This window comes from Apostichopus japonicus, chromosome 1 (genome assembly GCF_037975245.1).
Source record: "Apostichopus japonicus isolate 1M-3 chromosome 1, ASM3797524v1, whole genome shotgun sequence".
Classification (NCBI taxonomy): domain Eukaryota; kingdom Metazoa; phylum Echinodermata; class Holothuroidea; order Aspidochirotida; family Stichopodidae; genus Apostichopus; species Apostichopus japonicus.
The window spans coordinates 7,098,937-7,117,636 of record NC_092561.1 but is presented as its reverse complement, the minus strand read 5'-3'; the positions used below and the strand labels follow the sequence as shown (position 1 = coordinate 7,117,636).

The 18,700-nt window shown below is 36.8% G+C and overlaps 1 protein-coding gene across 2 annotated transcripts in view; it reads left to right on the top strand.

The window, feature by feature from the left end:
• The first annotated feature begins 647 nt into the window (after positions 1-647).
• LOC139965782 (catalase-like) overlaps positions 648-18,700 on the top strand; it is a 35,898-nt gene continuing 17,845 nt past the window's right edge. For both annotated transcript variants that reach the window (XM_071968479.1, XM_071968489.1), the window contains exons 1-5: positions 648-1,010; positions 14,465-14,636; positions 15,266-15,376; positions 15,766-15,947; positions 18,428-18,607. In XM_071968479.1, coding sequence (XP_071824580.1) covers positions 954-1,010; positions 14,465-14,636; positions 15,266-15,376; positions 15,766-15,947; positions 18,428-18,607 — 702 coding nt within the window. In that variant the 5' untranslated portion in view covers positions 648-953. The remainder of the gene's footprint in view (positions 1,011-14,464; positions 14,637-15,265; positions 15,377-15,765; positions 15,948-18,427; positions 18,608-18,700) is intronic.

Genomic DNA, 18,700 nt, shown 5'->3' with positions numbered 1-18,700 from the left:
TGCACCCTAGTTTATTTTTTTGTAATTAAAAGTTCAAATACTGCCAAATTTGTGGCACGGAATGCAGTGATGCTCATGCATCTTTTGCATATCCTAATTAAGGGGCTTCCCCCTCTGGAGCCACATCGGTCAAAGCCTTGGGTTACATGACAAAATTGTTCCTGACATATATTTTGATGCTTCGTTATCGTCCAAATGCCTCCGGTGTCCGTGACGAAAGAACAAGAAATCTAAAATGCGTAAACTTCTGAGGGGCTTCTCGCTCGGAACCAAGAGGTATCTGAGGTAAAGTTCTAATTATAACACAAACATGCATTCTTCTTTTATAACATTCATTTTTTTGTGCGAGAAAGTCGTTAAGAGAGAAAATAGAAATATCTGAAAATGTTGAAGGTTTTCGGGCATTTTATGGTGGTATTTGTACATCTTTATCGACTTACAGAGGCTGGAACTGTGGGCGGGGCATCGGTGGGCCACGTTGATTGGTTATTCAAAGTTCACGATATACGTGACAAGTTACACAACAGCTCAGCTTAGGCTAATATGTAAACTTGTACACGTTGTACGATAGGCTAATTTGTAAACAAGCTGCCACTGTCACATCTAACTGCACTGTTCAAGTGTTTGTTTTCGTTATAGCTAACACTAACAGGGCATTGTGTATCGCAACTAGTTACAAAACTAGTATTATTTATTAACCACGCACATATGGTCTCATTTATTCCTAGGTCAGCAAAGTGCGGCGGATTGAACTGGGGAGCACACCCGTGACTAAATTGTCGGGATTGAGAGTTTAGATACTAATCATATCTTTAAACAACAATAGACCAAGTTAACGCTAGGTTGTTTGATACCACATTGATTTGCTACAAAATTTGGGAATAAAGCTTAATAAGTTAGGCCCATCCTACTTTAACTACTAACTAGCGAATTTCAACAGAAACTTTACAACAATGGCAAACCGCGATAAAGCTTCAACGCAGTTGGAAGATTATGCCAAAGGAAAAAAGGTTCGTTTCATGCCTTTCGTTAGCTTTGTTGTAGGCCCCTACATTCCGTTTTGAGTTAGGCCTACATCCCTAATATAGGCTTAGGCTAGCCCCAGGCCTACTCCTAGGTAAGAATTATCCTCTAGAGTGTGTAGCCTATGCTACATTTTAAATTTGGGCCTAGGCCTAGGCTATAATGTTGAAGCGATAACGCTGATATCTGCTTTATGGTTCTTCGAAAGTTTAGATCCCAGTATCGGACTTGGGCTAGGCCAAACTTAGGCATTTATATATTTAGGAATTTATACCAATCTGATATAGATCCATTTGCACACATGCGAGTTCTCATTGCGAGTTCTCCACCGCAGTACAGATTACGAATGCAACAATAGTCCTAAGTCTTCTAAAATAACAATTGTATCCTTAATTTTTTGCAATTATGGTCATCAGAGCCATGTGCAATTTGCCCTCACCGTTTATAGGTAGGCTACGTAGAACTTCTTCTGCTTACCTAGTGTTTTTATCTTGGAAGTATTAAAGAAACTTATTACCCTACAATCAAAGAGAAGGTGAATTATCTTAGCAACAATGGAGTAGCCTAGGCTATATAGATTAAAGGTAATATGCTATTGTGGCATTTACCCATCAGAACTTTTATTGTAAGTCCTCTTATAAATCAGTCACCAAAACATGACAAAAAACAAGGTTTTGCACTTTTTAATAGGGGATTAATACAACTTCAAATTAGCATCAATGAGAGCTCCAGTCATGGATGACTTGTGAAACCTTGACAGCTTGGCCTCAGTAACGTTAGTTGTATAGCAGCATTACAGTAGGTCTAACAATGGTTTGATAAAACGTGTAATTTTTTAAGTCGGTCAACTGGTTCCTGGCACCTGTTCCCAGGATAAATACCTTAAGTGGGTCTATCGTTTGATTGACAAAGTGATTGTATAATTACCACAGTTGTGTATGTGCAATATGCCCTGCACTACATACAGTATTTAATTACAGCTTTAACTGTAGAGACAACTGGATAAAACTCAATTTGACATGTATGGTACTTTAATAACAGACGTACAGTACTGTATATTATTACTAGATTGTTAACACTTGTATGATATTATGTGAACTGTTTAATCATTAATCTTTAATAATTTATTAATTGTTTAATAATTTTTAATTGTCTGTCAGTATACAGTACTGTAGATTTATTTCCACAAGTTCATTCTGTTTCTTATAAAGGGAGACATAAACAGTAATTTCTATAAAATTAGATTTTTTTCCCTTTTCTAATTTAAGCATACTGGTTCTGTTTCCATATCCTACCATCTCTTCTTAGGACCTATAGTAAAATATTAATGTAATTACATATTACAATAATTTATGTTTCACTCCATATGCACATCTGCACATATTTACTATACAGGTACCTGGCCTAGAATTGCCACAACTTTAACCACTTACTAACAAAAACTGCTAGTGCCTAAAAGGTATACTGTACTACTTTCTTAAGTAAAATTCTCACGCATTTTTTGTAATTTAATTACAATTAAGCAGCATGTCTTTAAGTCTGCCAGTAAAAAGCCAGTTTCCCATTTATTCTACTGGCACCCAGCAAAATTAACTGGCATGTCCCCAGTAAACAGCCTGTAATTCATGACTACGTACTTATACACTGTAGCAGTTTTATTGGGTACTGCCATTTCAATAATGTTGTTTTCAAACTTCCAGGGTTTGTAATATGCTGTCATTAAAATGTTTTCTTCTTTATAGAGCAAACTCGTCTTTAAATTACATTCCTACATGTGGCCTATAACTGGCCTTATCACTTGTTGCTCATAAAAATTTACATCAAAGTATGAGAACATTCCAAACTGACATGAAGTAATATTTTATTAGAAACCTTGAAATTGACCTCAAATATAAAAAATAAATTCTCCTCTAAACAACCTTGGAATGTCCATGTGTGTATATGGATGCCATGTGTGAGATCAATGCAATTTTAGGCTTGTCACCGTACAATTGTTAATGTTGAGGGAAAATTCTACTCTTTGGTTCGTTTCGGGTCTCAGTTTACTCTGAGACTGAACTTTACTGTCTTAGGTTTGGTAAATTTGTCTAATAATTTGTTTACATGTGGAGAATCATTCTGTTTTACTTGTGACAGAAGTTACAGTAGTTGGAAATTTCATATCACAAGGTGGGAAGTACTGTTTCAAATGGTCACAACATATTACAAATAAAACAACATGAAACAAGAAGTCCATAGTAGCATTGATTTTTGGAAAGTGTATGAATTTGCTTTCTCCAGAGTCCATATGAAACATAACATTAAATGAAATTAGAATTTATAAAAGGTGTAAGGTGCGACAATTGCAGGTAACAGAACTCTCAAGTAACTTAGTCAAACTGTTTTTTTTACAAGAATTGAATATGAATTGTCCCCAGAATATAAACTACTGCATAGTAGGTATCTAAGTAAAGCAGAAAACTTGAGGACATTGAGAAAGAATCTTTTACACACAGAAAAAGAATATATATACGTATGCTGTGAGATTAAAGGTCAACAACTGTATGCAGTTGTAATGAAACTTAACACTTACAGTAGTACTAGATGCTACAGCTAATGAAATCTGAGACTAAAATGGAACTTTGTTACAACAATATGACTTGCAACTTTCAGTGACTTTAATACAAGTTCATTTTCATATAATACTGTAGGTCAAAGGGCATTTGTGATGATGGTCATATCGAAATGACACTACTTCCTGTTTACTACTTGATTGTAGCATACTGTATAACAGTGCGTATGCAGAAAGATGTGTGTATATCTATATATATACACAGAAAGCAAAAGTGAAGGAATGCATGAGTAACTTGGTGAGCAGGTTCTACCCAGGTTGTTACATGGAAATTTGTTGTGTCCATGAAATCACTTCGGTATCAATTGTTGCATTACAGTTACGTGTTGCAGTATTTCAGTGACAACTGCTTCTCAATCTTTTTATGTATTTTTTTTTATTTTAGTGAATGGTAGGAAAATAAAGTAGGGATGAATTTGATTAACATTGAGACAAACAAGAATTGTCAGTGATATTCATACATATTCTGTGTTTGTAGCTTATTTTACAAGTATTGTAATGGTATCCTTCCGACTGTTATATCCAAATGTATTAGAGTGCATAACAATAGCAATTATGACATAAACACACATAAATAATGTTTTGTTTTCAATGACCCAACATAACACCCAACACGGCAAAATTAATTTTAAATAACTACTTTTGTCTATTCTGGCAAGACGTCCCTGGAAGTGAAATTAAATCTTTTAAGTCTCCCTTCTTTTCAACAAAAACTCAAACGACCCCTTATTTTCTCTTGTTTTATCTAGTGCCAATCATAATATGTGTAACAATGTACTACTGTAAAGCACAGGAAAAGTAAATTTGAATTGAATTGAATATTACAAGACACTTGTTATAATTTGCTTCTTGCTGTATCTTTTGTATCAAGATGGTGAATCATTCTTTTCTCCCATTTGGCAATTTATCTACATGATAATAACTATAACAAATATCAGTACCATACTAAGTTTCAACAGAAACAAGGTATTAAAGGCATTGAAGACTCGCCCCAAACTGTGTGCTGCGTTCTGAAAAAGTTAACTTTCCATAAAGACCTTGAGGAAAGTATTTTTGAAAACTTCTAGTAATTATAGCGTGCTATAATTTGGTGCCTAGATACTGACTACCGTTAACAGACTGCACCGTCAGTTCACATACAAAAAAATTAATCCAATTTGCCTTATCTGTAAGGAGCTTGCCAATTTTGCTACTTTGTTTTTTTTGTTTGTTTGTTTGTTTTTTTTTCTATACAGTAGATGAGTCTCAGATCAAAAGCCAAGTTCCGGTGTTGGCATTAAGTATGCTATTATTATTTTTTTCAGTCTGGAAAATTTTAAAAAAGAACTTTTTATATAGGTATATAGAGTTGCAGACTTTAGTACACGTTTTACCCATTTCCTGTTTTTTTTTGTTTTTTTCAATTTTTTTCCTGAACGTACTTTCAATCTGTTTACCAGGCTTATTAGTACTAGTGAGATATACCTGTAGTGACAAATTTATGGCAATTACTATCATTTGCAAGTTTTGAACAGTTTTGAAATTGCTCTTGCATGTCCCTGTGTGATGATATGTCTTGAATTGAAAAAAAAAAAACCATTCATTAAATCACTCACTACTTAACAATCTTGTGGAGAAAAATTTTGAAAGGGTGTCTACATTTGATTAACTGTAAGATCCAAACGAATACCTCTATTCATATATCTTGTTAATGTAGGCATTTATTGCTGAAAACTGGCAACTGTACGGAAATAAATAGTTTCAACATCTGTTTCAAACAAGTCATTGTGGTGTGGGACAACGACTCTTTCAAAGAATATGGGGTGTGACATAAAGTATTGTTATTACATTAACACTTTACTTTCCTGAGGTAGGATACATGTGGAAACAACCAGTATGCTTAATCATGCATGCTTTGTTTGCCAATAGTAACGCACATATTGTACCAATGTAGGATAAAGCAGTACATGTATTGCTCAGTGTTACATAGTATAAGACCTACTGTACACAGTAGCCTATACTTAGTACATTGATTTAGTAATCATTTGTGATGTGTGGGGTAATGTACTGCCATGTACTTTTTAAAAAGTTAACGATGATTGTATAGTTCCAAGTCAATTTTCCTAGTTATATTACTTCAGTGCACCTTTAATTAGACTTTCGGCAGTCTGTGTTTTATGCGAAACTGAGCAGAAGGTAGTAACCAAAGAACTTGGTCGCATCATATTTGGAGGGTAATTCAAACATTAATTGGGTGGTCAGGATCCTCCCAGAAACTACAGTAGGAGGGATCTGATCGTGAGTACACGAGAGCGTTCACACTACAAAGTTGTTCACCCTTTCAGAATATTAGTATCAGAGAGGAAGAAGTAACCAGAGATCTCGGTCACATCATAATGGGTGGTAATTTACACTACAATATTAATTGGGTTTTCAGGATCCTCATAGAAACTACAGTGAGAGGGTTCTGTTCCTGAGTAGACATGGGTGTTCTTACGACAATGTAAACACCCTTTCTGTATCAGTTTTGCAGAATTATCAATTCACATAACCAAGGCAATTAGGCATTCTTTGAACTGAGATGTTGTTATTATCAAGTGATCATACTTCTTTCTGCTGAACAGCTTATGTATAGTCCCATTAAAAATTCAAGAACATCCTGTCACATGGTTATTACAAAAGAGAGCTGGGTAGAAGACCTTCTTAATCCTATTAATAAGATAAGTTCCTTTTGTTTATTGACATTCGTTCCTCTGGCCCTCATTTTCTTTGTCATCTACGTAGGTTACCGTGGGTAGATAGCTCTTGTTACAGTAAGTAGTACTGTGGTGGTTCTTGTATAACCGACATAATTTTCAAGTTGTGTAACGAGAGATCGACAGGTTGAGTCAACTGGAAAAGTGCTGATTTTATTGCCAAGTGAACTGAATGGTATCTACAGGCTAATTCATGCGTATAGTACTTTTTTTTTTAGTAAATTGTTCTTTGACTCTGACCCAAAAATTTGCAGAGTGTGAAAGCTGCTGTGAATTTTTGCACGTTTCTAAATCAATTTCTGAAAGTGATAGGTGTCCACTTTGATATCGTATATTCTCAATATATTTCTGAAATAATTCTGAATATATTTCTATTCTATATGTTTTAAGTAAGGTGGAATTCAGTCCCTAAATAATAGTATTTAGAAAGTTATAAAACTGCTCCATACACACATGAACTTTGAGATAGAACGTGACCAGAAATGTAAATTTCTGTTGTCAATTGGGACCCCAGGTGGGAGTTGGTTTGTTTAAATTAGGAAATCAGTTGACCTTGTTTTTGTGGTTTTTGCATTGTATTATATTTAACACTCCCATATATAGTCTGGTAGTACACTCCACTGCAATGTCGAACTCAGGGAGATGCTATCAGTACTCCTCTACCTGGTCACTTGACCAGCTTTCACAAAGTTGTTCTATTTTAAACATATGAGCTGTAAATGCAACCAAACATCTGATCTGTTTCATATGGAAGACGAAATGTTTGGTGTCCCATCAGTGTGCATTTGCCATAAGCAGTGCGTTTGCCACAAGCATTGAGTTTGCGGCCACAAGTAGTGCGTTTGCCACAAGCAGTATGCTTGCCACAAGTTGTGCATTTGCCACAAGCGTTGAGTTTGCCACAAGCATTGAAATCGCCACAAGCATTGAATGTGCCACAAGCAGTGTGCTTGCCACAAATAGTGTGCTTACCATAAGTATTGTGCTTGCCACAAATTGTGCGTTTGCCACCGTATGCAAAGAATGCGTCCTGGCTTCCTTCGTTCTCTTTGTCTCTTTGGTTCACTAAATTATGAAACTTGGACTGAAGAATGCACACTGTATATACAATAACCAGAATACATGTGGAAGTCAAGCTCCCTATCCAAGTAGTTTAATAGCCATGACTGTTGTACTCTACAAGGTTACAGTTCAGTATGTAAATAATTGGTCGAACACAAAGGCTGTACTGTTGTTGTGGTCCAGAAAGGGATCTTGCCTGATAAGTACTACAGTAGCTGAATACAGACAGTACAGGACGTTCTTCAAAGAAAGCATAGGATCACTTTCGATGCAAAAGAATCCTGTGGATGTAAATGTGTTTGTCATTTCTAACTGGTTCACAATAAGGGAATGTATACTGCAGTAAATTGTTTAAGATATTAAGGTGCAAGAGAGTACTGTAAAGCCATGTGTACAATAATGGATCAGCCCCCTGCACTCGTTGTTCATCATTTACATTGATTTTGAACCAAACATGTTTTGCATCAGACCCTTTGCTCTGGTTTCTTTCCAAGAATAAATTATGAAATGATAAGATGTATGATGTGCAGTGCTGCATGCTACTAATGCCAGTACTTTCCTGCTTAAAACCAGCAAAAATTGTCTAGTCATTCTCTGCGTGAGGCCATGTTTTCACAGTTGGGGTATATTCTCAAGGACACTTTTGCAGTAGTTACTGGTGGTAATGAAACAGTTGTGTAGAAGCTGAATAGGCAAAAATAGCTCTAATGACCAACTGCAGATTGGTTTTCAAGGTCACCTTTTGCAAATTTAAGCCAGTCAATTGTATCCATCAAAAGATATTATAAAAACCAACTGTTGACTTATTTTGCTAGTCGAAACAGTGATCACAGGATAACAAGTATACTTCCAAGGTGACGCACAAATTGTAGATCATTTTGTGACCTCTGAAATTGGATATTTGTTCATTTCAGTGGAGTGTAAGTTGTTCATGATACATTCTAGATTTCTTCATCTTTCTTGCATCTCACTTCTGTATATTCTTCCCTTCCCTCCAAAAGTCCAAAACCTGATGATTTCTTACTGAGGTCTTGTGATATGACAACATCATGACACACCATTGAGGAGGCACTCATCCTTGCCTTATTTTGGTGTATGAAACATATATATATATTTATAAATATGTATATATTTATATACATACATACATATATATCTTATCTAAGATTCCATGTGAATGTCAATCATAGTCTTGCAGTAACCACCATGGTTAACGAGAACTGCATTTGCCAGCAAATACGCAGTGTTATAGACTAGTGCGCGTGGAGTGCTTGCAGTATTAGGAAGAACTTTTTCGGTCGTTCATGGTGTTATGTTTTGGGCGGACAGCACAACAGAGAGTATAGTCATATTGTAGGTACCTACAAAGTGAGGGCGCATGTGAGCACATAACAGGCTCAAAATAAGTTGGCTAGGCAGCTAGCTTCTGAAACTGCAAATGTACAGAGGGCTATATGAAACTTTAAGTTTCAACGTCCAGTCATGTAAGTACCGTTCACTTTGCCAGTAATGACAATTTTGCAGTGTGCACGCGCTACGATGAACATGTGATAGCCATGGTAATGTTCTCAAGCATACTGTAGAGCTGAAGAGATAGACATAAGTACAACTGTACAAGCACAACATTGGCAGTATTGAAATTCTGCAGTATTTGTGCTCAAATTTACAAATTTGCTAAAATTACAGACTTACAAGTTGAGTCTAAACATACAGGAGTCTTCGTTGTCACCAGATCTGGAATGTAGGGTGCCTCTGGTTTTTATATTATACTTGGATAATTGCTAATTAGCAGCCGCCATGTGAAAAGAAAGGAAGTTTTTGTCCCTTTGATTTACGAGCGTTAGGGGTAAGGATTCTGATGATCAGGGGTATTGTCATTCAATTAGGGGTCAGAATTTTGCCATTCTTGTTGAAGGTGTTTTTATTTATAAACAACTTATAAGAAAGACCTGGGAAGAATTTTTGTTTTGATAATATTTATAGAGTTCGTGGTCAAATTACGATTAATTTGTTTGATGAAATTAGAAAATATTTCTGCACGGATCAGTGATTTTTGTTTTTGCCGGTGGGTTTGAAAAAACTAATTTAATTTCGTGAAAAAGTAGGTCATCAGCTATGCATATGGTTAAACTGTTTTCCTTTGACAGACCTTTACAGAAGTTGAACGTTATCCCGTATATTGATGAAGCTAAAATAAGCAAATCTCTAACTGATGAGGTTAGAGAAGATGTATAAGATTGACCATAGTGAACCACTTTTGGTCCATCTATCACCCTTGTTTTTCTAACCCTCTCTTTGGTGACCCATTTTGTGATTTTTTCTGGTCCAGCCCTTTCTACCCTCCTGTAAGTTAGTAGGGCCTAAAATTTGCCCAAGATATAGCCTCTTGTGAGACTGTAGTAGACTAAGCTGGGGACAGTATTTTATTGGAAATACACAACTAACAGAATCTCTCCTCTCCCTTCCCCCTCCTCCCCCCCCCTCCCCACTCACCATTAGGGCCAAACTTTTGCAAAAGACAAATACATTGCCATGATTGTGCAATTATTTATTATTTATATGATTTATATAATGATTTATATATATAATGATTTATATATATTTATTATTAAATCAATTGTAGAAGAAAGCATTGGTAGGGTTAGTTCCTTGCTTATAATGGAACATTGAAAAATTAATTATCTAATTAATTAATCTAATTAGTTATCTATTGTATTATATGGTGTTGTCTTCTAATTAATTATTGAATTAAATAAATAATTGAATAATGTAGCTGTTAATTATTCTCCCCATTTGTTAATTTACAGATATGTAAGTTACAAATATACAGTATCGCAATTTTCATAACAGTAGCCTGTATGATCGTTTTAATATCTCCATCGATTCCTTTTGGTACAGTAGAAGGCTCTGGTAGATTAGAAGACTACAGGTTGTGTACCATACCTTTAAATACTTGTTACACATGACAGGATCCCAATATGCAATTTCCTCTTGACCCTCTAATCCACCTACCATTGACAGATGATGTATTGCTCTGTTTATATCTTCCATATGTAAGTACCTGGGGATTATATGTTCCATATGGAAGTACCTGGGGATTCTATCCAAAGGGAATGATGTCCTATAAGTGGTAATTGATGGTATGCCATATGGTTGGTGTAGACTAAGATTGTACCTGCATGTTAATTGAATGACCCTGTCTGTGCAAAATTGGCAACACTTACAGTTTTTAAGGTAGCATACGCCCATTAAAAGCCCCATTGACTTAAACACTAAGTCACAAAAGTAATGTGGTCCCGAAGTCTAGATAGAAGTTATCACTAGCTAAACGCTACCCATCACTGGATAGCTGCCAAGTAGGCCTTTCATGGCACCATCAATTTTCCATGACGGTGCAGATTTTTTGCTATGGGATCCAAAGGTTTTGTCAATTGTAAACAAACCTCTTCATTCAGTAGTAAACAATTTATGTACACTGCTCCTGGGAGGCCTAAAGGGGTCTAAGATTGCCTCATTGACCCTATATGTTTGCACAGCATGTACTTCCATACATGATCTTCAACATGCAAGCCACAAAAAAACTAGATCATGATTGATAACAGGTCATAAAAGATGTTCTCCTGCTGCTTTTTGGCACTTTTCTTGAAGGAGAACAATCAGGGCAGATGGATATAGACTCTAATAGGAGTATGCCACCTTAAAGCAATCAAGTGTACAGTGGTAGGAATCTTCCATAAACTTTTCCATTTTGTAAACTAACAAAGTGCTAATAAAGGATGAAGGTTTCAAGTTCACATTCATTTTTTCTGAAAGTGTCCTTAAAATGAATCCTTCAAGAAGTTTTCATCAGAACTGTTTGGCACATTCTTGTTCGATGCTATTGAGGAAATTTCCACAAATATTTGAAAGATGTTTCGTAAACTAACATAAGCATTGAATTAACTGTACAGTGATAGGAAACTTCCATAAACTTTTGCAAGATGTTTTGTAAATTATCATAAATTACTAAAATAAAGGATGAAGAGTTTCAAGACTTTCAAACTCTTTACTTCCAAGAGTATCCTTAAAGATAATCAACATACTGTTAGGTTTATAACTTTATATATACTTTACCATGCTGATAGTACAGCTAAAAGTTTTCATCAGAACTTTTCTTCAGTCAGGGTATTACCTCAATGATATTGAGGAGTGTTTCATAAAACCGTCCTCTTTGTGAGGAATTAAACAATTTGTCAGGCATGAGCTTTTTCCGCGAATTCGCGGAATATCCCTGATTTCTTTTCTACCTCGGGTACAAAAACTATTATCCTAACACACTGTAGCATACGCAAACTGGAGCCTATACCATGATTTTTGCAAAGTTCCGTGATTTTTTTAACCCCAGGCTCATCCCTGATTTGTGGACAGATGTACTTGGTTATACTGTTCAGTTTTTCATCATCAGTTGAAATTATTTGAACTTCTAACGCAAGGTGACCATATTTACCTGACTGGAATCAGGGACATTTATTGCGTGACTGATATGGGGGAGGGGTCTAAGGGGAGGTGGTGTCCCCCTCCCCTTTGGAAATTTTCAAGTGCCTAAGGTGCTTTGATGTAAAATGGTGATATTTAGAAGCACTTTTAAAATCAATTTTATTTTCAAAAATGTAGCTTTTTCTTAGATGAAATTTACTTACTTTACGAAAGAGTGCAGCTAGGCTAGATCGATCTAGCACTTTACACTGGCCCACCTGAAATACTGGTTCCGTTCTGCGACTGCACACTTGACTAAATTTTGTTTTTACAATTATATTACTAAAAATGTGGGATATTTTGAAATTCCTGAACATTTTGACGAATCGGGGACATTTTCGGGGACACTTGTTCATCGGGGACAACACACTGTAATCGGGGACTGTCCCCGAAAATCGGCGACGTCTGGTCACCTTATTCTAACGGTACTCTGTAGCCCCTTGTAGCAATGGTGATCTACAGTCTCTACTAGTGCTGAGACCCCTTTAAGCCTGGAATTTTCGAATAAAAAATAATCATCATAATAATAATTGGGCAGTTATTTTTGCAATGCTGAAGCAACCACGAATGTGGGAGAAGTCTGCAAAGGCCTATGTATTACAACTTTCATGTCGTGTGGCTTCCTGTTGAGCATTTTAACTCAAATTTGGAATCTTTTCAATTTAGAAAATCATTTCAGATGGAACCTCCCGATTGCTAAGCTTTATCGTTTAATTGTCACCGCCTTTATCCCACCCGGTCACAGAACCGATAATGAAGTCTGCACGGTTGTTACTCTGGAACTGTGATTATATCTAAATAGCAGAGATTTGCCTTTTTGATAACAAAAGTTTCAAACCTTTGTTCTTTAATAGTTTCAGCATCTAGTTACCCCTTCCATTTGTGAGTGTGTCATGTCGTAGATGTCCTATTGTATTTCATTGTCAGGACCTGTTCTGTTTGATTATTATCGAAGCGTGTGATACAGTTTGTGATATAAGGGTGCATATAACCATATTGCTGATCATAGTGGCCATCTTGTTTGTTTAGTAAATATGTCGCTGATATTAACAAACACATCCAACCAATAGCATGCTGCCATTAACTGAACAAAGATACAGAGTCTAACTAACTATTTTTTTCTTCACCTCAAAACTGAACTGTGGATAGGCAAATGTTTCTAGTTGGAGGATAATATTTGTAACCCAGAACGCTTGAAATTACAACCAGAAATATTAAAACTGGGTCGAAACTCCCAAGTGGAGGGAATTCGGGGGCAGGGATCATGGGGTACAACTATTAAAGTGTAATGACACTCAATGGTTGAGAAACCTATGGATGTGTTCGTTGTGCCGATTTATAAACACAGGCTGTTATATCAACCCTACCGAATTGCTAAGTTAAAGCAAATAAGCAATCCAACATTTTTCTGATTTTTGATAAGATATTATCTTGTAATCTAAACAATTTACTGAAAAATGTTGACTTATTGGGGCAAAGTTTTCTTATGTTGATGGCACTTTCAAGCTTCCGTACAAGTCTTCTCTTTTCGATGCGTGTTTAGAAACTTTGAGCAGATATGTAGTTTTCATAGCCATTTAAATTGCCCTTGTGACAGATGAATGAAGCTATATTTCCACATTTTGAAGATTTTAAATTTCCAGAGTGAATTGGTAGCGTTTTTTTTAGCACCGTACACCCTTAGCGACTACTCCAAAGTTCCATAGGGTACAACATCAGAGTATCAGAGTTGCTTATGTTCTGCTCAAAGGGCCCTATTGCATTTATCTGCAATTTTTTTAGCATTCCATTGTCACTTACATTCATTATGATATCAGCAACTAGGGATTGATGTAAGAAAGATTACTGTGATAGAATTTTGACTCAAGGAACCCTAATTAACGAGTAATTAGCCTTTTCGTAAAATTGCCATATTTTTCGGCCCAAACGATTATGCATGCACGCCATACTTTTCTTATTTTAAAAGCAACCAATCAAATCATCTCTATCACATGATGTCAGACAATTAAAAAAACGGCCTGTTTCACTCATTGATGTACCAGGCCCATACTACTAGATATAATTGATCCATGCGTTTTATCAAATTCCTCTACACGTAACGATAGCTACCGATCGAAACCTCCAAAAAGAAGAAAGGTAAGCTCTTAATAGACAGTATGGTACAGTATATGGGACGGTCAGCGATACCAAAATTTCACAGGTATTGCTCAGTACGGAGGCAACCCCACATGAGCTTTATGTATGAAATGCAAAATTTATAGAGAAAACATTTATAGGCGTGGCTCTTGGTTGGATAATTAGCCATTTTCTTGACGAAAATGTGCTCTCTTTTTGCTAAATTTTGTAAGATTCGAGACGTCTTTCGCGCAAAATATGTCTGGTACATGTTTGAGCAGCATCAGGATCACCATTAAAGGTATGCATGCATCACTCTGGGGTTGTACTTAAATGCTAATATGCTCCTTTAAAGTATTCAATATCCATTGATTCATTTGTTTTCTTCTTTGTTCCAATTTAGACAACGGACAGACTGACCACATCATCAGGATGTCCAATAGACGACAAACTTGCGGTCCAGACCGTAGGGGAGAGGGGACCCATGCTGATCCAAGATTTCACCTTTCTGGATGAGATGGCCCACTTTGGTCAAGAGAGAATCCCAGAGAGAGTTGTGCATGCTAAGGGAGCTGGTAAGTTTGCCGTCCCAAGTTTGCCATCCAAATCCCAGGCCAAAGACTTTTCCTTTTGATCGTCTACTGACTTGGATATTTACTTCGCTCCTTGCTTACCTGTCTCCTCCTAACCTCAGCACTCTCGTTCTACCGTGTCTAGAGTAAACTGGTAACCTTTTAACACTGTGTGCACTCTATGACCGGCCCCTCCAGTCAATGCCCTCCCAAAGTTTCTAGAAAGTTTTTTTCGCGCTTGGATTTTTCATCGGTTCGAATCTTACTAAACTAGTAACAAGAGCCTTTATTGCCGCTAGCCTTATATTTTGTTTTTTTGATTTTAGGATATATTTAAAAAATAATATATCTGTAGACTGCATTTTGAAAAGGGATATTTACTTGTCTGATTTTTACATGTTGCCACACAAAGGACTTTTTTTGTATTCTGGAGCATTACACAAGCGAATTTGTTGTGGCATTAAATATTTGTTGATATTTTAAGTCAGTGAACTGTTCCCGAGTGTGGGGCAGAATAATAAGCAAAATCGATTCATTAGAAAGAATAATGTTATGGAATTATAGAACCTACTTCAACCTGAAATAAACTATGATCTTAACTTTTTTAACATCTAATTCTTGTCCATTGCCAGGTGCATTTGGTTACTTTGAGGTCACCCACGACATCACCCAGTACACCAAGGCAAGTTTGTTCAACAAAATCGGCAAGAAAACACCACTGGGTATCAGGTTCTCCACAGTCGGTGAGTTAATTGTCTATCTTCGTTTAATAATCTTAAAATGCATTTTCTCTTATCTTATTCCTTCATTCCATGTGTTGAATTTGCATTGTTCTAATGTTTGTCCTCTTTATTGATGAATTGGAATTTTTTTATTTGAACTATTATATTAGAGCAGTTTTTTTTTCATTCTGGATATATCTTTAAATACCCAGAATTCTTTTCACTTCTCTAGCAACAGAAAATTTATAAACTACACCTGTCCAGCTAAACAGTCGTCATCTCTTGTTTGTACATCTCAGTGGTCTGGTTGCCAAGGCCCAAAATTTGCATAAATTTGTCTTTCCTTAAAGTAGGAATTAGTCAAAGAAATTGGAAAACTGAGGTTATTCCGGGTTTTTTTTCGGAAACAGGTGGAGAATCTGGCTCAGCTGATTCTGCTAGGGATCCTCGTGGATTTGCCGTGAAGTTCTACACAGAGGATGGCAACTGGGATTTGGTCGGCAACAACACTCCAATTTTCTTCATCCGAGACCCCATCTTCTTCCCCAGTTTCATCCACACCCAGAAGAGGAACCCAGTGACTCATTTGAAGGTCTGTCTCTTGTAAACCTCTGTTCTGTAACCATTTGGGGCAGAAAATTTGATGTTTGTCACTGCAGGCCCTGACTGAAGGGGAAGGGGAAATGGACAGTGGGAGGGAAGGGGGTGGGAGTGAGGTTATGGTCTCCCAATAATTTTTAAAGCAATGGTGTCAAAGCAACTCAATAAACAATTTCTGCACCACTTTGTACCCATGATTTGGTGACCCAAATAGGGTGCTCTAGTCCCCACCCCCCTAACCCTCTCAAGTGCCCCAGCCTGGATATGGGCCAAATATCGATGACTGTCATCTTTCAGAATATAGCAGATGTCCATGAAAAAATTTCCGGTATTTGTGAAGCATATTGGCAGCAGAGCATTATGGGTAGCTTATAATACAGCAGAATGCGCATAATTATCTATCGTACAATACATTAAAACTGACAGATATTTGTGAAGCATATTGGCAGTAGAGCATTATGGGTAGCTTATAAGACATCAGAATGCGAATAATTATCTATCGTACAATACATGGAAACTTAGAGGCGCCCATTCCGTGAAGGATCTTTATCCCTCATGATAGAAGGTACAGTATGATATCATATTATATATATGATCTCACACAGTTCATAATTTAAGTAGTTGCTCAAACTCAGCCATATGTCAATCCCTGAATGTACTTTCTAGGACAATAGATCTTCCATCATTTCTAAAGGCAAGTGGCTTTTAAGATTCAAATTTTGGTATAAAATTAATGTACATAAAGGACAGGGTGTGATGTGGCTGTGGTCTTGTTGAAGTCAGGCATTTTCTGTTTGTTGAAGTCTACTTTGATTGTGGATTGTCTGGTCTATGTTTTTTTTTTTCTTGGTAAGAGTTTTTGTTTAAATATCAATACAGACATATATTGTTCTGAATATTTGTTTAAATGATGCATCCTGTATGGTGTTGGTTCTTCCAGGAAAATTCAATTTGAAATGAATGGTACCCATGGCAACCACACTCACACCACACAATACACAGACACACACACAAACACAAAGAAACTGCTGAATAATACTTTTGGTACCGGAAAGTGTGTTAATGACAAACAATCAGTATGTATGTGTGTATGTATGTATTTACGATCCTCCTGTGAAGAAGCCATCATTGGCTTATCAAAGCTGCAAGCTGACCGAAGTCAGTCTCTTACATTCATATTTAACGTCCATGATTATGAATTGTCAATTGTCAACAACTCTGTAACTGGACGACATACATTAATCTTGGAGTGACCCGAACTCGGGACCTTATGATTGAAAGGCACCGGCGTTAACCACTGAGCTAACACTCCTAAAAATAGTTACATGACATGTACATGGTTACATGGAGCTAACACGGAGCTACATGGAGCTAACAAGTAACATGGAGCTAACACTCCAGTCAGGACAAGGTGGGGGGTAGGATGAAGGGTGTGGTGGGGTTGGTTTTATTGTCATTAGTTTTTCTACCATCCCATCACCCAGAGTAATTGTGGAAATCTTAAGATGAAATTTGCAGGAAACAGAACTACACACATCATTAACACAGCATAGTCTTGCCTTGAACAGGGAAATATGGAAAAATTGAAAATCGATTCAAATGTTAATAGTATACAGTACAGTGGTTTAGGGCTGTGTCATTCCGGTTAATTCACTAACCGGTTAACCGTATCTATTAACCGAACGGTTAACGTTTAAACGTAACCTGTGTTGTTGCCTCAAAATAAGAGCCGAAAATCAGAGTTATATAGCTCAGATAATAATTCCGAAAGAGCGCCACCACTATTGATGCGGAAGCACATTCTCAAAATAGCGCTGCCAGTATCGTTTTTTCGTAACGCGTATGTCAAGAATTTGGTTGTATTTGCTTAGTTTTGACGATCGTTGCATTAAAAAAGACGAATCGCGCGTTTGCATGAATTTTTAAACATATCTTTGTTTCTCTTTCAGCTCATCGGTAACTGTTACAGAGATATTTGAAGCAAATATTTCTTCGTTAATTGCGTAGCCCCTACTGTAATAGCGCAGGCATTGTATGGCAGTTATAAGCCTAATGTTACTAGGCCTACTTAATATTGAGTGGTTAGCACATTATTTTGTCACAAGGCTAAGAGAAGGGTGCTAGGAGGTTATATCGATTCTAGAAGCAAAGTTTCAGAAAGGAATGCAAAGTTGATGGCAATGTGTTTTACCAATCTCAGTGAAAGATAACTTGCATGTGCGCGTTTTGTATGATAACAAATTCTGCAGGCATGGGGTCAACAAGCCTGCCTGGGAAAATATGGTATAAATAATAGTGTATTCTCATTTTCATGACATTTTTAAGGAAATAAGAAGAGGGAAAAGGTTGATCTTGTGACAAAACTATCCCCATGGTCCGACCCAGCTCTTGTTGTCTCTTGTCTGCAAGCCATGTGATGTTGTTCAAATCCCTTTTTCCTTATTTTTTTTGGTGTTTTTTCCCATTTTTCAGGATGCAAACATGTTCTGGGATTTTATTTCTCTGCGCCCAGAGTCTACTCACCAAGTGTCCTTCCTCTTCTCGGACCGTGGTACACCCGACGGCTATCGCCACATGAACGGCTACGGAAGCCACACCTTCAAGCTTGTCAATGCCCAAGGCGAAGCTGTGTACTGCAAGTTCCACATGAAGGTAAAATGTAACCCAGGTAGCATGGTTTCTTAAGTGGCACGATGTATTATTTAGTGTTTGCACAGGGTACCCGCCCTGCATGATAGATAGTAT